The sequence below is a fragment of the Grammomys surdaster genome, unplaced genomic scaffold (assembly GCF_004785775.1).
Source record: "Grammomys surdaster isolate TR1022 unplaced genomic scaffold, NIH_TR_1.0 834, whole genome shotgun sequence".
Classification (NCBI taxonomy): Eukaryota; Metazoa; Chordata; class Mammalia; order Rodentia; family Muridae; genus Grammomys; species Grammomys surdaster.
The window spans coordinates 25,004-43,439 of NW_021605253.1; the positions used below are offsets into that span (position 1 = coordinate 25,004).

At 40.7% G+C, this 18,436-nt stretch overlaps 1 protein-coding gene across 3 annotated transcripts in view; it reads right to left on the reverse strand.

Annotated features, from left to right (window-relative positions):
- The window catches only part of Cul2 (cullin 2), a 46,093-nt gene that overhangs the window by 19,559 nt on the left and 8,098 nt on the right, over positions 1–18,436 (reverse strand). For 2 of the 3 annotated variants that reach the window (XM_028782654.1, XM_028782652.1), the window contains exons 2-4: positions 10,063–10,203; positions 5,184–5,286; positions 3,388–3,482 (exon numbers count right to left, since the gene is read on the reverse strand). In XM_028782654.1, the coding sequence (XP_028638487.1) occupies positions 3,388–3,482; positions 5,184–5,286; positions 10,063–10,181 (317 nt within the window). In that variant the 5' untranslated portion in view covers positions 10,182–10,203. Of the gene's footprint in view, positions 1–3,387; positions 3,483–5,183; positions 5,287–10,062; positions 10,204–13,914; positions 14,095–16,648; positions 16,719–18,436 lie in introns of those variants that run through there. The other variant, XM_028782653.1, reaches the window with a different exon arrangement.

Here is an 18,436-nt window from a genome sequence, read left to right on the forward strand (position 1 = left end):
ACCTGGTCTCTAGCCTGGAATGCCCTACAGCCAAGATTACAATGTCTGGCCACTCTCATTCAGATCTCCTACCTTTTGGGCCTGCCTTGATCTTCTTCTAAAAAACTCTACCTTCCTGTGAGAAACAAAATACTTTACCAACTACCATATGCACAGTCCTTTCCTTTCATTGCTAAACCTTTTTATATGCTCAGTTCCTCTCTGGAGTATAAGGGTGGTGAAGGACCTCTTCTAGCACCAGTCAAAAAAGAGCAGCAGGCAAATATCAAGTTTTAAAAGGAAATTCCTATTCAAAATATTACTGAATTGTAAAAGAATGGTAACAGTCTAAAAACAACAGGGCGTGCAAAAGTTTACATTTGAATACAAATGTGGATAAGTAGCCTGAGCCAGGCTGTAAAAGCCACGAATGCCACAGATAAGCAAGCAAATGCTCAGGTACACACACACATATACAACGGCAAGCATATGCTCAAGTACACACACATATACAACGGCAAACATATGCTCAGGTACACATACACATATACAATGGCAAGCAAATGCTCAGGTACACACACATATACAACGGCACTTGAAGCTGAGGAAGGGGCATGGCAAGTTACGGACCAGGCTAAGGTAACAAGACTCTGTCTCAAAACAAACAACAATTCTAAAATGGATTAAATAATGTTAAAAAATAATTATGTACCCGGTGAGGCCAAACAATAGGGAGTTTGCGCCCAACAAGTTCCAGACCAGCTCGGAGACAGTGAGAGATTCTCATCTTTTTTTTTTTAAGATTTATTTATTTATGAGTACACTGTAGCTGTCTTTAGACACACCAGAAGAGGGCATCGAATCTCATTATGGATGGTTGTGAGCCACCATGTGGTTGCTGGGATTTGAACTCAGGACCTCTGGAAGTGCAGTCAGTGCTCTTAACCACTGAGCCATCTCGCCAGCCCGAGAGTCCCATCTTAAATGAACAAAAACTACTTGAGGAAACTGGTATTTCTCTCTCTACATACATTTTCTTACAGAGTGTGACTACAAACAAGGAAAAGTACCAAGCAACAGTAGCACACACCTTTAATGCCAGCCCTTGGGAGGTATACTAGGCCTGATCAACAGAGCTAGTTCCAGGACAGTCAAAGCTACAAAAAGAAACTCTGTCTAAAAAAACAAAAACACAAACAAACAAAGCAAAAAACAAAACAAAACAAAAAAACAAGGGAAGGCCTAGAAGACACGATCAGTCCTACCACCCAAGAAAAACACTACAGAGGTGTTTTCTTCTAATATTGTCAATACTGCCCTCTGTGAAAGGATCTCATTACTACTCTCACCACCAATACAATTAAACAAGTGAGCATGTTACGTGATGCCAATACTACAGGACAGTTAATTGACCCCCACAGGTATCAGCTCTATGACTGTGCTATAGACAGTGGAAAGCTAGTGATTTTAGACAGTAACCAAGTACCCTAATAAGATAACATTAATTAGGCATGGCTGCATACACCTATAATCCTAGCTAGAGAGCTTGAGAAGTAATCAACTACAGGCTGAGTTCAAGGTCAGCCTAGGCTAATGAGACTTTGTCTCAAAAAAAAAAAAAAAAGCATGTAGAAAGGCTCTGATATAAGAAAATGAATGAGCCTCGATCCCAACTGATTAAGTGCACAGGCACCTACTCTTCAAACTTCAACAAGACCTACAATCTAGCTAGGGGTTATGTTAATAAAATCTTACCATGTTGAAATACTATGTCATAAAAGTTAAAGCCACAGTAAACCTGTACTTCATAGTAAGCTGTTTTTAAATTGTGTTTTTACTCTTATAAAGGCCACTGTGCCATTGTGAAATCTAGTTTCTGCAAAGGCAACTTAGATTAAGTAACCTATACTTCTGTTGAACCTCAAGGCAAAGGAGTAGCACCACACGGAGAACTGAGAGCTGCTGTGATACTATGGTGGGCACCGCCACAGAGCAGGGTGCAGTAGCAGACTGTGCCTGGAGAGCTACCAAGTCATCAGCTTTTCCACAGTGAGAAACTGAAACCCAGGCCATTTATGGGACAAGCCACAAAGCATATGGCAAAATTATCCCTGCACTCATCTCAAGCCATTAAGATTACAAGAGTGGACTCTCTAGGCCTAGAATAAGAGAAAAGTACTTCATGTGAGTGTTTGGTATTTATTTACTCTGTCAATAAATGTCTGCTTTGCTCAGCAATAGTCATGAACAGGTATTTTAAATGATGAACGACTTTCACAGGGATTCCTAAGACTTAGTGATGGTATAGCCACATTGGCTATGAATGTAGAAGCTTTGCTGTTGAAACATCAGTGACATTTCCTAAAATTTAAGTTCTATCATTATGTAACAGTATTACTTCTATAGGACTGAATCATATAGGATCAGCTCAAGAGAACCACGGAAGTACAGGACCTCAGCCAGAGACCATGTAGGAAAGAGGAGAATTTAGGAAGGGAAATAAGAACCTGTCAGAATTAGTTGTCCAGAGAAAGGAGGCAAGGGCAGCAAGATGGAGCAGTATGGGTAATGAAAGGAGGAAAGGAGGGAGCATGATGCATAGCTATGGCTGAATCAGCATGTCCAGGGGGCCTGAGAGAAAACTACCAAGTGCTCTAAGAGGTCTCAGCCTGAAATGCACACTTATCTTCTGGAAATATGGCTTAGATTTACTCCACTAAGCGTCATCCAACCTGAGTTTTTAGACTCATCTGTTGGAGTTTAACACGTTCTAGACAATTTGAAGAAACAGATACAATATTTACTTTTTTTCTTTTTCAAGGGTAACTGTCTACACCCCTGACTGTCTCACAAATACACACCTTGCTCTGATGTGGACCTATCTATCAAAGTATCTATTAGTAATCCATATTCCAATGGGAAATAATATAAATCACTCCTTCATAATTAAACTCATTAGAATAATATACATTAATTAAAAACAAATCACTGGGACAGAAAGAAGGCCCTGTGCTCTTCCAGGACCATGTTTCAATTCCTAACATCCACAACCACCTGTAACCCCAGTCCAAAGGGATCTGATGCCATCTACTGGCCTGAGGATGCCAGGTACATAAGAGGTACAGAGACACACATGCAGGTAAGACACTCATATACAAATAAATCTTGTTTGGCTGATTTTGGTTTATTTGAGATAGGGTTTCTCTGTGTAGCCCTGGCTGCCCTAAAATTCACCTTGTAGACAGGCCTGACCTCAAACTTGTAGAGATCTGCTTGCCTCTGCCCCTACCTCTGCCTCCTGAAAGCTAGGATTAAAGATATAGCCTACCACCATCCAACTATAAAAGTAGATCTTACAATGAGCTATGAATGCAGATATTACAAGTGCTCAGGATTCAAAGCACTCACCTATATAAGCAGTCCATATAGTCGGCGCCCTTGCTGTATTCTTCCCAGTACCTATGATACATAACAAGCACTTGTTCTTCAGACTCCAGAACTCTCTAAACAGAAAAAATATTTTTGCTTTGAAAGTACTAATCATTTTCATTACATAAAATTATAAAAAATATGGAATCGAACTCCTAAAAACAGCACAAATCAAGCACCATCACCCACATTTATAAATTATATTTTAATGATATTTAGTACAAATGAAACCTGAAAAATAATGTGAGCTTTAACACAGAGAGTGACTATCCAAAGATTTCTCCAAAATAAAGGGACAAATGATTGTAGCTTGAGAGAGACCATGGACTGAGATTGTAGCTCAGTGGTACCATGGTCACCTGGCATTAGCAAAGCTCTATGTTCAATTTGTAGCACCACAAAATTAATATAAAAACAATTCGAGCATATTCATGGATTTTTGCATAGAAATTATTTTTAAACCTGTTTTTGAGATAGGACCTCTTGTTGCTCAGGCTGGCCTGTACCTTGCAATGGTGTTCCCCTGTGCTGGGGTTACAGGCATGTAGTGATATAAGCAGCTTGGGCACTGCTGGGGGTCATCCTGGTGTTAGGTAAGCAGGCCACCAACTGAGTGAGTCTTCAGCTCTTCTTTAAGATGATGGGACTTTGTAAGCAAGACTGAACCAGAACACTCTCTGTAGCCTAGGATCACCTTGCACTCAGCAATCTTTCTACCTCAGCCTCCCCAATATGGGATTTTAGGCTTGAGCCATAAGCAACTTCAATTCTATTTCTCAAAGAATTCATGCTAGGCACAGTAGCATGCCCACATGCCCCTTTAACAAAGATTTGTGATTTCTAGGCTACCCAGAGCTACAAAGTGAGACCCTATCTCTCAAAGTAAACAAAATAAACAAAATGGACAAGCAAAAACCCCACATAGCCTCAACAGTATGTTCTGGTCCCCTCAGTGCTAGGTGGTGGGGCTGATTGAGAACTCAAGACCAGCCAGTTAGGCTACTTAGTAGTTTGATCCATTTTGGAAAACATGATATTTTGTCTCAAAAAAAAAAAAAACCCACACACAGCCTAACTTAATAAATGGCAACATTAATGTCTTATATAGCTACTAATACATAAAGCAAAGTTCAATAGCTTAGAATAGTCAAACTTTACCCAAAGTAATACATTAAAAACACTGAAATAATTTTAAAGTACTTGCTATCAAAACCACTGCTATGAGTTGATACATGCACATACTCAAACACTGAAGAGTGTATGCAACAGACAATAAACACGAACTAAAAACAGCATATTCCTCCTCCACATTGTCCAACTTTCTGGGACAATAGGGTACCTCTTCCTAGTTAAGGCAGACGCTGTGTTGTCCTACCATTATGATCTGACAGCTGCCACCAACACCAAGGCAGAGTGCAAGATTCCTCTTGGTCCAGTGATATTTAAGGACCATGCAGGTGACACAGCAGCTCTTTTAAATGAGTGAGATCTGTGATGACAGCTCCATTATATAGCAGGTACAAACTCTAAAGAACAAACTGATTTGCCCTGTGAACCAAATGTTGCTTAATTTGTAGACCTTAAATACAACTAGGAATACATTGTTTAGAAATTTAGGTCTGGTTTATTTTATATGTATTTTTAAAATAAGTATTTTGTATGATAAAATGTAGAATTAAAAGAATAACTTTGGTAGATGTTTTCCACTGTAAATCAGTGAGCTAGTCAAATAACTGCAGCTGTAAACATACGCACATCACAACACTAGCCCTTACCTTATACAAATGCCGAACGTGATTTTCCAAAAAAATCTTTGTTTCCGCATAAAGTCTTTCTCCAAGTGGTTCAGGATAGGCCACACATAAAGCATAGATATCTCTAGATAGATTATTAAGGTTCTCATAGTCAAAACATGATATTTATATTTAGCATTTAAAAAAGAAAACATCAAGCTGGGTGTTGTGGTACCCTAGAATCCTGGAACTTCTGCCTCTATTTCCCTAGTGCACCATCAAGACCAAAGATGCAAAGTCAAACTGAAAATATAGGGCTATTTAGGATAGAATCATGCATTTATACTTTAAATGAATAATAAAAAAAAAAAACAGGGCCGCAGAGACATTTGCTACTGAGAGGTCTTGAGTTTGGTTCCTAGCACCCAGATAGCAGTTCACGGCCATCTCTAACTCTAGCTCCAGACACACCCTTTTCTGGTCTCTATGGGCAAAACGTATGTTATGTGCCACAAACACCTCTGTAAAATCACCTATACACTGTGCTACCTGTAGTATAATAAACCTTTAGAAAACTAAATTATCTATCTAAAAGAATACAGTATGGGAACAGGAGACGGATCAGCTGTTGCAGAGAATCAAAGTGCAGTTTCCAACAATCACTTTGGGCAGCTCTTAACTGATTTAAACTTCAGGAATCCAATGCTTCAGCCTCAGAAAGTACCCACACATTGTGTACAAATCCACATATATACACAATAATAAATTTTAAAGAACACAGTATATTAGAACACAGTATATTAGAACTACTTACTATCAATGACTTTTTTTTTAAGATTTATTTATTTATTTTATGTATTTACGCCATTGTTCTCTTCAGACACACCAGAAGAGGGCATCAGATTCCATTACAGATGGTTGTGAACCACCATGTGGTTGCTGGAAATTGAACTCAGGACTTCTGGAAAGAGCAGTCAGTGTTCTTAACCACTGAGCCATCTTTCCAGCCCAACAACTTAAAACTATAAAATATTATCCAACATTACAGAAAGCAGAGATAAAAATACTCATCACTTACAAATTTAAACTTCCACTATGAAAAAACTGACAATAGTTTGGTAAAGGGAACAGGTATCAAGGCACTGATAGGGAAGGTGCTTCAAAATATGTTGAGCTTCTCAATATAGCTTGTGATTTTCAGCTATATTTTATTGATTTAAATCAGGGTCTTTATTTATTTTTGATTTATTTAAGTCAGGTCCTGGCTACCCTAGAACATGATCTGCAACCAGACAGGCCAGGAACTGAGACCCACCTGCATTTGCTTCTTAGAGCATTAGGATTATTTAAAGGTATGAACCACAATGCCAGACACCCCAAAAAAAATTTAAATCAAGGTAGACAACTTGAAGAATGATAACTGAGAATTGAGCCCTGGTCTCCACAGGATGCACACACCTACATACATACACAGATATATACATACATATGAACACATGAATGTATGATCAAATGAAGTAATAGTTACTTAAGGAGTAATTTTCCAGGTAAGCCATCTATTTCAAAGTCACTTACAAGCTACTCCGCTATTCCATAAAATACGGAACAAAATCTATTTTGTTTTTTAGATTCCTGCCCCCAAACAAATCAAATTGCTTCATAGAAAACCATCTAAGAGATGAATTCAGCAGAATCTGTATCAGATATGCTGAGCTGCAAAAACCAACCCCCCCCCCAAAAAAAGCAGAATATTAAAATTCTGTGTTCAACTCTGTGTCCTAATTATCACCGCAACCCCGGGAAGTTCATACAGACAGTAATTAGGATTAGAGAGATAGCTCCAAAGTTAAGAATGCTGATTGCTCTTCTGAGGACCTGAATTCAATTCCCACAACCCACATGGCAGCTCACATCTGTTTCAAGTGATATATATATCATGCTCTCTTCTGGCTCCCACCAGCACCAGGCAGCACAGGTACACAGACTACATACATGCAAATCACCACAGCAATAATACCCTGCTGATGATTCCACACTGTAAAAGCCTTTTAGAAAGAGCATCATCTTATGATCAGTGTCTGGAACACAGGACACCAAAGGAACGATTCTCACTGACAACTGCAGATATAATGAATTAAGTGATTTCCTGTTATTAGTTTGAAGGAATTCCTCTATTGTATATTCAACTTAGCAATAACAGTTCTGTCTTATGAAGTCGGTCTCTGAAGGACAGAAGTCCCACAGAACAAGTGCAGGAAGATTCTGGGCTGCACTAGTGTGGTCCTGTACATTCCTGCAATGCAGCCCAGAGCTGCATTCATATGTAAAACTTACAACTTACATGTGGAAACAACCTAATCAGCACCACAGTCAAATTTGCTATTTACCCTCTACATACAACACCATCATCTAGAGTCTGGGAAGTGTGTACTAAAGGCTTATGTTTACGTCTTGGCCACCAAGTGTTCAGTTTAGGAAATGGTGAAACCTTAAGTAAGTGGGCTATAATGGAAGAAGTCAGGTGCTAGCTGTGCCCTGGAGACACTGGGATACTAACACCTTCCTGTTTGTTTCCTAGCCACCATGAGATAAACAGATTCCTGTCACATGCTTCCACAAGCCTGTGAGCACCTTACCACCAGTCAAGGAAGTGGGGACAAGTGACTGTAGAATAGATGTCCTAGGTTCACAGTCTGATGAGCTTTGTTAGAGTAACCAAAAGACTAACGCAGAGAAGTTTCACTTCCCTGCAGGCCTTTCTTGATTCATCTACCCAGGGCCACATGACACCTCTTCTCTACCCCTTTACTCCACTCCATCTCTTGCCACAGTATCTACTAAATCTTATTAGAAGCACTGGCACTAGATTGTTGTTGTAAAAGCCTGGCATGGTAACTCACAACTATACTAACAAACAACATTTGTGAGACACCCCCCCCAACCCCCACCCCACCCTACCCCCGTGATTTTGAAAACAGCAAAGGCCAGGCTGCCTTGAACTTCTGAATCTGCAAGCCAGACCCAATTAAATGTTGTCCTAATGAGTTTCCTTGGCCATGGTGTCTGTTCACAGTAGTAAAACCCTAGTACTTCCCTGTACAGAAGTTGGTACTGGGAGTGGGGTATTGCTGTGATAGGCTTGACCCTGCTTTTGTTTGGAAAAATGTAGATTTGGGGACTTTAGATTTGGAACCCAGTGGAATACTTTAAGTGGGGTTAATGGGCCATCCTAGTAGGAATATGGAAGACTTTGTTACTTAAGCAGCTTAAGCTTATGAAACTAAAACTAGTATTCAACCCCAGGGGGGAGCTAGTTGATACAATTAGGGCAGGAAATTCTTTGCCCAGCCACTGAGTTATCAAGCTACTTTTAAAATAATAAAACTGTCTAGTGTTTTCCATCCATGGGGCTAAGGATGGGCAGGAGGAGAAAGAGGGCAGCTAGGGTGGCTGTTGGCAGCATGGCAAAGCTAACCTAGAGAGGCTGAGGGAGTGATCACAGCTCCCCAGAAAAACTACCAGCTGGCCATTGACAGAGCTGAGCAAGACCAGCAGACATTGATCTCGGAGCCTAGCCAGGAGCATGGGCAAAGTTCCCAAGAAGGTGGAAGCATGTTTTTTAAAAATTACATGAAACACTGGGGTTACAATTATGCTCCACTATAATTGGTTTGTTTCAATCACCTTAAAATATAAAATACACTCTGGAGCACAGCTTGCAGGTCAAATCTGTCTGCAGCCTGTTTCTTAAAATAAATCTGCTTACCCTCCAGACAGAGTTATCAATTTAACAGACTGGCAAGCCAAGGACAGGTAAGATTATGCACAGAAACTTACCAACCTAAGACAGAAGTGCATTGCTTTTGATAATGCATATTCCACAATGGGTAAGGAAGGCATTCTTGTTAGAACAACCTAAGACAGGCTCAGTCTTGTTAATGAAATAAAAAAGGGGGAGAGGCAGAGAGCTTTGCGGGCTGCTTGGTAAGAATATGACATGGGGCAAGGACAAGGAAATGGGCTGCTTGGCAGGAATATGACATTGGCCAAGACATCAGGCTAGAACAAAGAAGTAATTTCAGGCAGGAATCTAATTATTAGGCTAGAACAAGGAAGTAGGCTTCAGACATGAAAATGATTTGGGGCTAGGACAGGGAAGTTGGCTCAGATATTTAAGTCATCCTGATAAGCTCTTAGAAACAGTGACCACGGGAGTGTTCACAGAATTTTGTTTATTGCCTTGCTTGTTCTTTGACTAATTGTGTTTATTGTCTTGCTTGTTCCTTGACTATTTGCATCTATTGTATTGCTAATCCCTCAACCTAGAACTAACCTTAATTAATACTTGCATGTAATTAAAATGGTATGAAAGCAAAAAGGAAGAGGGGGGATGAGATGGGGGGGGTTCCAGGGAGGGGAAATGGGGAAAGATGACATCTGAAATGTAAATAAATAAAATATCGAATTTAAAAAAAAAAAAATGCCAGGCAGTGGTGGCGCAGGCCTTTAATCCTAGCACTTGGGAGGCAGAGGCAGGCGGATTTCTGAGTTCGAGGCCAGCCTGGTCTACAGAATGAGTTCCAGGACAGCCAGGGCTACACAGAGAAACCCTGTCTCAAAAAACCAAAATAAGTAAGAAAATAAATAAATTTTTTTAAAAAAAGAGTTGCCTTGGTCATGGTGTCTGTTCACAGCAATAAAACCCTAACTAAGACACTATGTTTCTATACTCCTGATGACCACAGTAGTGTCAGATTCATACTCAGTCCTGGGGACTTGTTGAATGAAGTGTTGTGAAAAACTGATTGCTACAAAATTGACAGAAATGTATCCTAAAACAGTTATGCCTAAGGTTCTAAACTTGTTTTCTTTCTTTAACAAACTTTGATTTAATGTTTCTATGGCTTCCACCAAAGGATACGAGAAGCGGTCATTCCATGTTGCTCGCTCGACATATTCCAACATAACAACAGCTTTGATTGTAGTTAGGAGCTTGTTCCATGTCTCATCAAAATCCACTACTCTTGGTTTTAAAGACATTGTGCAAGTTTAGTGTTGAAACCTGTTAATTAAAAATAACAAAATTAGCATAAATCCAACAGGGATAGTTATGCTTTTAAAATACCATTTATTGGGACTAGGGCGGTGGATCTTAGGTTAAGAGTAAGTACTAGTATGTACTACTCTTTCAGAGGACCAGAGTTGGATTCTCAGCAACCACATCAGATGGCTTACACAGCCTACAACTCCAGTTCCAAAGAGATCTCATGCCTTTGGCCTCCATGTACACATACTCACAAACAAATACACACAAATAATAAAAATAAAGTACTACATAATTTAATTGCATGATACATAAAAGGAGCAGAAACACAAATGAGTACAAGAACATTAGATTTTAGCTATCACCTTTTTATAATCATTCAAACAAATTGCTAATGAACAGTATGTGAGTCGGGCAATGGTGGTGCACACCTTTAATCCCAGCACTTGGGAGGCAGAGGCAGGTGGATTTCTGAGTTTGAGGCCAACCTGGTCTACATACAGAGTGAGTTCCAGGACAGCCAGGGCTACAGAGAAACCCTGTTGGGAGGGGGGGACCAACTCGTCTCCCAGGTCATGACTAGGGTCGACACATTGCCGGGCAGTGGTGGCACATGCCTTTAATCCCAGCACTTGGGAGGCAGAGGCAGGCGGATCTCCGAGTTCGAGGCCAGCCTGGTCTATAGAGTGAGTTCCAGGACAGCCAGGTCTACACAGAGAAACCCTGTCTCGAAAAACAAAAACAAAAAAAAAAAGATTTTGACCATGAATTCTTTATTGTATTCTTCATCTGAGGAATGATTTATATACAAGGAAAGTAAAACACTCCTAGGATGAATGTTTTAGAAAAAGATTTATATAAACAAGCAGGAGAGGCTAGAGAGATAGCTCACCAGTTAAGAGCACTGGCTTTTCTTGCAGAGGACTCTGGGGTGTAGTCCCCACATGACTGCCTATTACCACATGTAACTCCATTTCAAGAGGATGTGATACCATCTTCTGGTATCCATGGTCAGCAGCTGTGCTAGTGGTATGCACATCTATATCCAGGCGAACACATAAAAAGATTTTAAGGATAAAAAAAAATATGCAGGGAAAACTTTTCAGAGTAGAATACAAAGTTCACATGAACTTAAGACTTTAAGGAATGTTAGGTTTGCTCAACAGAAAGCTTGAACCACTCCAGACTCTCAGGTTGTGTGAGTAATACTATTAGAATAAATATGGTTTCAGCATATAGGATCAAGTGGGACTAAAAGATGCTCTAGGACTGGCTAACAGGCTGCATTTATGAGTTGCTTGCTTTCTAGAGCAAAAAACTACTAACGTTGTAGAAAATTGGTACAAACTGAATCTTAAAAAAATTCTATAAATCAATAAAAAAATTCTATAAATTCAATAAATCAAGTAGATCCTACTGTTCTTGCCTCTCTCTTTGTAAGAAAGAGTTACAGGAAGATGGAGGAACATCAGGTGGCATCAGGAGTCAAAGCTGGGCCAGGTAGTCCTTTCTTTTAGCTCTTTATACAGCTTCACTCCCATGTTTAGAGAATGCCTCTGTCTTCCCAATCTAGGCTGTGAAAATGTATTTGGCCTACCATGATTAAGGGATCAAAATGATGAAGATTATGATGATTTGTATATGCTTGGCACAGGAAGTGGCACTATTAGGAGGTATGGCCTTGTTGGAGTAGGTGTGTCACTGTGGGCATGGGCTTAAGACCCTCATCCTAGTTTCCTGGAAGTCAGTCTTCTAGCAGCCTTCAGATGAAGATGTAGAACTCTCAGCTCCACCTGCACAGTTCCTGTCTGGACGCTGCCGTGCTCCCACCTTAATAATGGACTGAACCTCTGAACCCATAGCCCCAATTAAATGTTGTCCTTATAATAATTGCCTTGGTCATTGTGTCTGTTCACAGCCGTAAAACCCTAACTAAGATGACGATGGTAATGATGGTGGTGGTAACGATGATGATGATGGCAAAAACAGATGAGTCCAAAATTCTTAACCATAGAATTTCAGACCTTGGATAATGAAGAGGGGGTTTGTCTGAAACTGCTTGCATTCAAATGCCAAATTCTGTACGCCAAAATCTGGTTGCTCCAAGACAAACGTATCCTCATGTATTACAGCTTTTGTTGTATGAACCTTGCTCCCCAAGTTAACTGGTCAATAAAAGGCTAAAGCCTGTGACTGGACAATAGATAGAGGTAGATGGGTGTTCAGTTACCTGACTGGGAGTCACAGGTAGAGTGAGGAAGAGAAGAGAGGAGGCAGAAGAGGATGCCACAATGACAGGACATGGACCATGAGCATGTGGCAAGGAGAAACATCAAGTAATAGGAGACATATGGCTGAGATTAAGTTAGCATAGCTCCAAACCTGCCCAGTCTAGGCTTACAGCTTATAAATACGATTTTTGGATTGTGTGTCTTTTATATAGGCTAGCTAGGATTTTTATTCATTTCACAGAAGAGAGTTAGTAGTTTAGAATGAATACTGTTCTTGAAAAGGACCCAAGTTCAGCTCCCCTGAGCTTTACATGCAGCTTGTAAGAAATTGTAACTCTAGCTCTGGGGACTCAATGCACTTTTCCAAACTGTAAGCAGCAGGACTCATGTACATACTACCACACACATGTACACATAACTTATTTTTTTCTTAAAAGAATCTCAGAGTCTAATCAAAGATAACCTAAGCAAAAAGTTAACCAAGTGACTTGGGTACTTGTCACTCGGGTACTTGTGCGCCATCTGATGCGCCCCACTGCAGGCAGCAGTTCAGACTCATTCACAACATGCTAAGCCCAGCTTTCCTGAAGAGGCCTCGGGGAAGGAAGGCAGCTGGCTTTACAGCTTCCTCTGAGGGAGCTCTCTCTTGACACAGTAATCTAGTCACTTTTCTGCTCATAGGTCACTTGACTGAGTCACAAATTCTACCTTCGTCCTTCCTGCCTCTCTACCTACCATCCCTCCTCAGTACTCTCCTCTGCAGGGCCCGGGCTCCTGTGAGATACAGCCTGCATCCACATCCAGCTGCTGTGAGACTTTCTCTAGGGTGACTCCATTGAGTAAACACTCACATGGAGTGATTTGTTCTTCTTGCCATCTTTCTTTTAACCTTCCTGCTTAAACTTATATGAAAATACTTAACAACTCTGCTTCTTAAATAAAAAAAACCTTTCTTGGTAAGGGATGTACACCATGCCAGTAAATTGTTAGTCTGCCTTCATTTGTACAGCATCAGACTGAAACTTCCCTGACACTAATGATGACAATAGGAGTGAGTGTGTTATGATGATAATCCATGCTTGAAGGGATAACAATTGTGGAAGCAACAGCAAGAGAACCTCCATGTTTTCACCAACCTAGTGAAACATAAAACACTAAACCAATAGAGAACATACAAAAATTATCTGTTAGACTGTTTATTCTCTGAAAACCTCAAAGAACACCTTTTTAAGCTGCTTCATTTTTTCCAAATCCTTTAAATAGCTTATTCATGGGAAGACAGGGCAAAGACACAAAGCAGAATCACCACCATTGTACTATTTCCCACCTCTGAGGCTACTGAACAGCTTTCAAACATACGGGGTATGCACTTGTCTTGCACATGAAAGGCCCTGGGTTCAGTCTCCAAAGAAATACCACCATGCATCACTTAACAGTGATAGACTCCAAAGTACTTATTAGACTATTCCATAGCGTGAACATCACAGTATATACTCACACAAACTAAGAAGGCTATGATGGCACAGGGCAATATAATCTCCAAGGGACCACCATTGCATATCAGTCCATCACTGGCTGAAACACAGTTTAAGTACATTTCTGTATGAGTTTTCCATCCTTGTTCTTTTATAGAGACCACAATTCACTTCCCATTCTCAGACTGTGTCCCATTGAATGCCTGCAAAATTCAATTTTTTTTTAGCTTTCTTCTGAGTTTCATTCTCAATTTGGTTGAGTTTTTTAACACATATTACCCGTGAATATCATAGGCCCTAAAACCACCTCTAGACCCAGATGTGCTGGCACATGCCTGTCTGTAATCTATGAACTTGAGAGGGTGAGACAACGGAGACGTCTAGGCTACATGATGAGTTTCAAGCCAGCTGTCATCATTACAGTGTGAGACCCATCTTTTTTTTTTTTTTAAATGTTTATTGATGTTTTGCCTGCATGAATGTCTGTGTGAGAGTGTTAGAAGCCCTGGAACTGGAGTTAGAGACTGTGGGTAGGGTGGCTGGAAACACAGAAAGTTCCTCCAGGTGGGAAGTTATGCACAGCAGTTGCGGCTACAGGGGCTCATTAAAGGCCTTTTGCACATTCCTCACAGAGCAGCCTCAATGACAAGAGAAAGTCCGTGGTTCCAAAAGGGTTTGTTTACATGGAGGATGGTAGATAGATCTGGATGTACAGCCCCCCACACACCCTCAGGGCAGACTTGAGTTAAATAGGGAGGAAGAGGGGTCTGGGGAAGAATGCTTAATTGGCTCCGCCCTCTGGCCTTCATTAGTATGTAAATCTCTCTAGGGCCTGAGGCCTGTAATCACACCCTCTACCAGTGCACTTTGGGGAGGGGCTGTAATGGCCTACGTGACTGAACAATGTAGGTCCATGGAGACTAGACCGAATGTCAGGACCCTGGGTTCTGGGGATGTGGCCAAACACCTGTTGCTTCTCCCTTGGAGTCTTGGGGTTTCAGGCCCATGCCCAGCCAAGAACCAAGATACCCTTATGCAGTCCCACAAGAGACAGGTGTGAGCTGCCATGTAGGTGCTGGGAATTAAACCCTGGTCCTCTGGAAGAGCAACCAACAGTCTTAACCTCTGAGTGATCTCTCCAGGCCCCTTGAGACCCATCTTAAAAAATAAAATCATGGACCCCAAATATTTCCAAATTATTAAGCTAGGTGTGCTGGTCTATACCTGTGATTCAGTCATAATTATAGCAATGAAGAAGGTAAAAAGGAGCACTGTGAGCTCTTGGCCAGCCTTGGCCACATAGTACAGTCTTCAAAAAAACAAAAACAAAGCTACAAAATCAAGCTTAAAAAGCTAATCCTAAATATGAAAATTTTATTTTACATTTGAAAATACTTCTAGCCAGGCGGTGGTGGCACACACCTTTAATCCCAGGACTTGGGAGGCAGAGGCAGGTGGATTTCTGAGTTTGAGGCCAGCCTGGTCTACAGAGTGAGTTCCAGGACAGCCAGGGCTACACAGAGAAACCCTGTCTTGGAAAAAAAAAATACTTCTAGACCAAATTTCCATTTGTAGCACTATTTAAAATTACAGCATACAAAAGTAGATCACATAAACATGGTTACCACTTGACCTGTCTAATCCTTTGTACATAATCAAGACATATGAAAACATGTCTATAAAGTAAGGGCACAAAATGTTCAAAGACATTCAAAGACAAAAACCAAGGAAACTATTAACTGAAGAACAGGTAAACGCAGTCCGCACTTCCACACACCACACTAAGCGAAACAGGAGAATAAAGTACCGAGGCTCACTACAGTGTGGGTGAATCTCAGCAGCATTCTGGCCAGGGAACAGCCTAGCAGGTGAGGCCCTAGGTCAGTCCTTGGTACAGATACCAGCTAACATCACAGTAAGTGATATCTGTGTTGTTGTCAAGTGGTCTTATTTCTATGGAATAAGAACAAGTATATCCACAGACACACACCAGACAGATATCGGAAGTCACAGCAAGACTTGGGTTCTGACTGCAAAGGGAATGAAATGCCCCAGATGCTAGAAGAAGCCACTGAACTAGTGAGGTACAATTTAATAATGCTTTCATATATTAAATGGATTATGAAAGTCTCACCAACACCTATGAGCATTACTACAGCTATTATGTGAAGAAAGAGTATATTAACACATCATCTAGCACATAAATCTGAAGTCTGTCTCCTTTGTCCTTCCATGTTCTAGTCAGTGGTTGAGTCTGCTCCAGTTTAAGGGAGCTGACCAGCCTCTCTGGCCTCTGTGGGCACAAGGAATACACCCAGTTCACATACATACTCATACATAGAACCTAAATAAATCTTACAACACAAAACTTTCTATTAGAGCTCCCAGTATGCCTGAAATCACAGCAACACAGGCTAAGGAAGATGTTTTGACTCTAACTTGGGCTACAAAATGAGGCTCTCTCTCTCTCACACACACACACACACACAAAATCCAGGGGAAGGTGCTGGAGAAACATTTCACCATTATCTGCTCTTCCAGGGCTGCAGTTCGGGCTGCTCAGTGCCCAGGTCAGGAAGCTCGCCACCACCTATAACTGCAGATCCAGGGGATCTGCAAGCATCTACATCCACATGCACATAGCCCTAACATACATCTACACACATTATAAATAATAAAAACACAGGCTGGAGAGAGACAAGCTCAGCAGTTACTGGCTGTTCTTTAGTAGGTATGAGTTCAATTCCCAGAACTCACTTGTAGTGTGAATTCAGATTGAGGGGCTCCAACACCTTCTGGCCTCTGTGGGCACCACATGCACATGGTGCACAGATATACCTGGAGGCAAAATACTCATACACATTGCACTGGCTGGTTTTATGTGTCAACTTGACACAAGCTGGAGTTATCACAGAGAAAGGAGCTTCAGCTGAGGAAATGCCTCCATGAGATCCAGCTGTAAGACATTTTCTCAATTAGTGATCAAAGGTAGGAGAGCCCATTGTAGGTGGTGCCATCCCTTGGCTGGTAGTCTTGAGATCTATAAGAAAGCAAACCAGTAATATCTCTTCATGGCCTCTACATCAGCTGCTGCTTCCTGACCTGCTAGAGTTTCAGTCCTGACTTCCTCTGGTGAAGAACAGCAATGTGAAAGTATAAGCTAAATAAACCCTTTCCTCCCCCAACTTCCTTCTTTCTCATGCATGATGTTTTGTGCAGGAATAGACACTCTGACTAAGATACACATTAAACAATAAATAAATCTTTTTTAAAAAATTAAAACTATCCAGGCATAGTGCATAGCCTTTAAGCCCAAGCCATGAGAGACAGAGGCAGGTGATCTGTGAGATGAAGGTCAGCTTGGTCTACATAGTGAATTCCAGGACAGTCAGGGCTATAGAGTGAGACCCCATCTTGAAAAACCAAAACCAAAATAAACCAGAAAATAATAAATAAATGACCCTAACATTTTCCAGTAAAAATAATAAAATGCAATCCAACATACCAAGCTATAAAAAGAAGTTTAACTAAGGATTTAACTCTGCGGTAAAATACTTCCCTTCCAAACCCAAGGCCCTTGGTGCCATCCTCAATAACAAACACACACAGATACAGAGATACTGATTTTCAACCAGAGGGACACTCAGCAGCTTAACAGCTTTCATTATAGAATCATCAATTGTGATAGTAACAACCTTATATCAGCCACATCTACTTCATAAATTGTTACTATATACATATATGTGTGTATGCATGTGTATATACCTATATACACACATGTATTTACACACACATGTGCATGTGTATATACACACATATAATAGCTCTTAGTATATATTACCTCTTAATTCTTCATATAAGCTTTACTTGGAAACTACTATTCTCTCCATTTTAAAGGAAGTTTTGACTTGGTGAGTCTTGGCACTTGGAAGGTGTTGGGAGACTTTTTAGGAATTCAAGACCATCCTTAGCTATTATGTGATTGAGGACAACCTAGCCCCTGTGAGTCCATGTCTTCAAACACCAGAAATAATTCCTCTGAGCCCCATACACTAGGAAATTCTTTCTCACCACTTCTTTAAAAACTTCACATGTGCTATGCTAAAGAATCAATAAATACTAAAAAATAAAAATAAACAAACAGACTTGGCTGGGCATGTAATTCTGTCAGCAGTAACACACTCCTCTGGCATAGGCGTCCCTGCTGAATTCAATCCAAGGCTGTCTACAAAAAAAGAAGATAAAGAGCCTAACATTTACACATATTAACAAACAAAATTTGAATCACCAATATCCGGTTTCTACTGTGGTCTTATGTTTTCACAGCCCCCTCCATTTGTCACTTACAGAACTGGAAATGGTGGTGCATGCTTGAGGTCTTACCTAACTTGGGAGGTGGACTGCCAAGAGTTCGAGGTCAATCTGTTCTACATAGTAAACCCCAGACAGGGCTCTTAAGTAAAACTCCATCTGCAAGAAAGATCTCCAATCTCCGAGATCTCTCTCTCTCTCTCTCTCTCTCTCTCTCTCTCTCTCTCTCTCTCT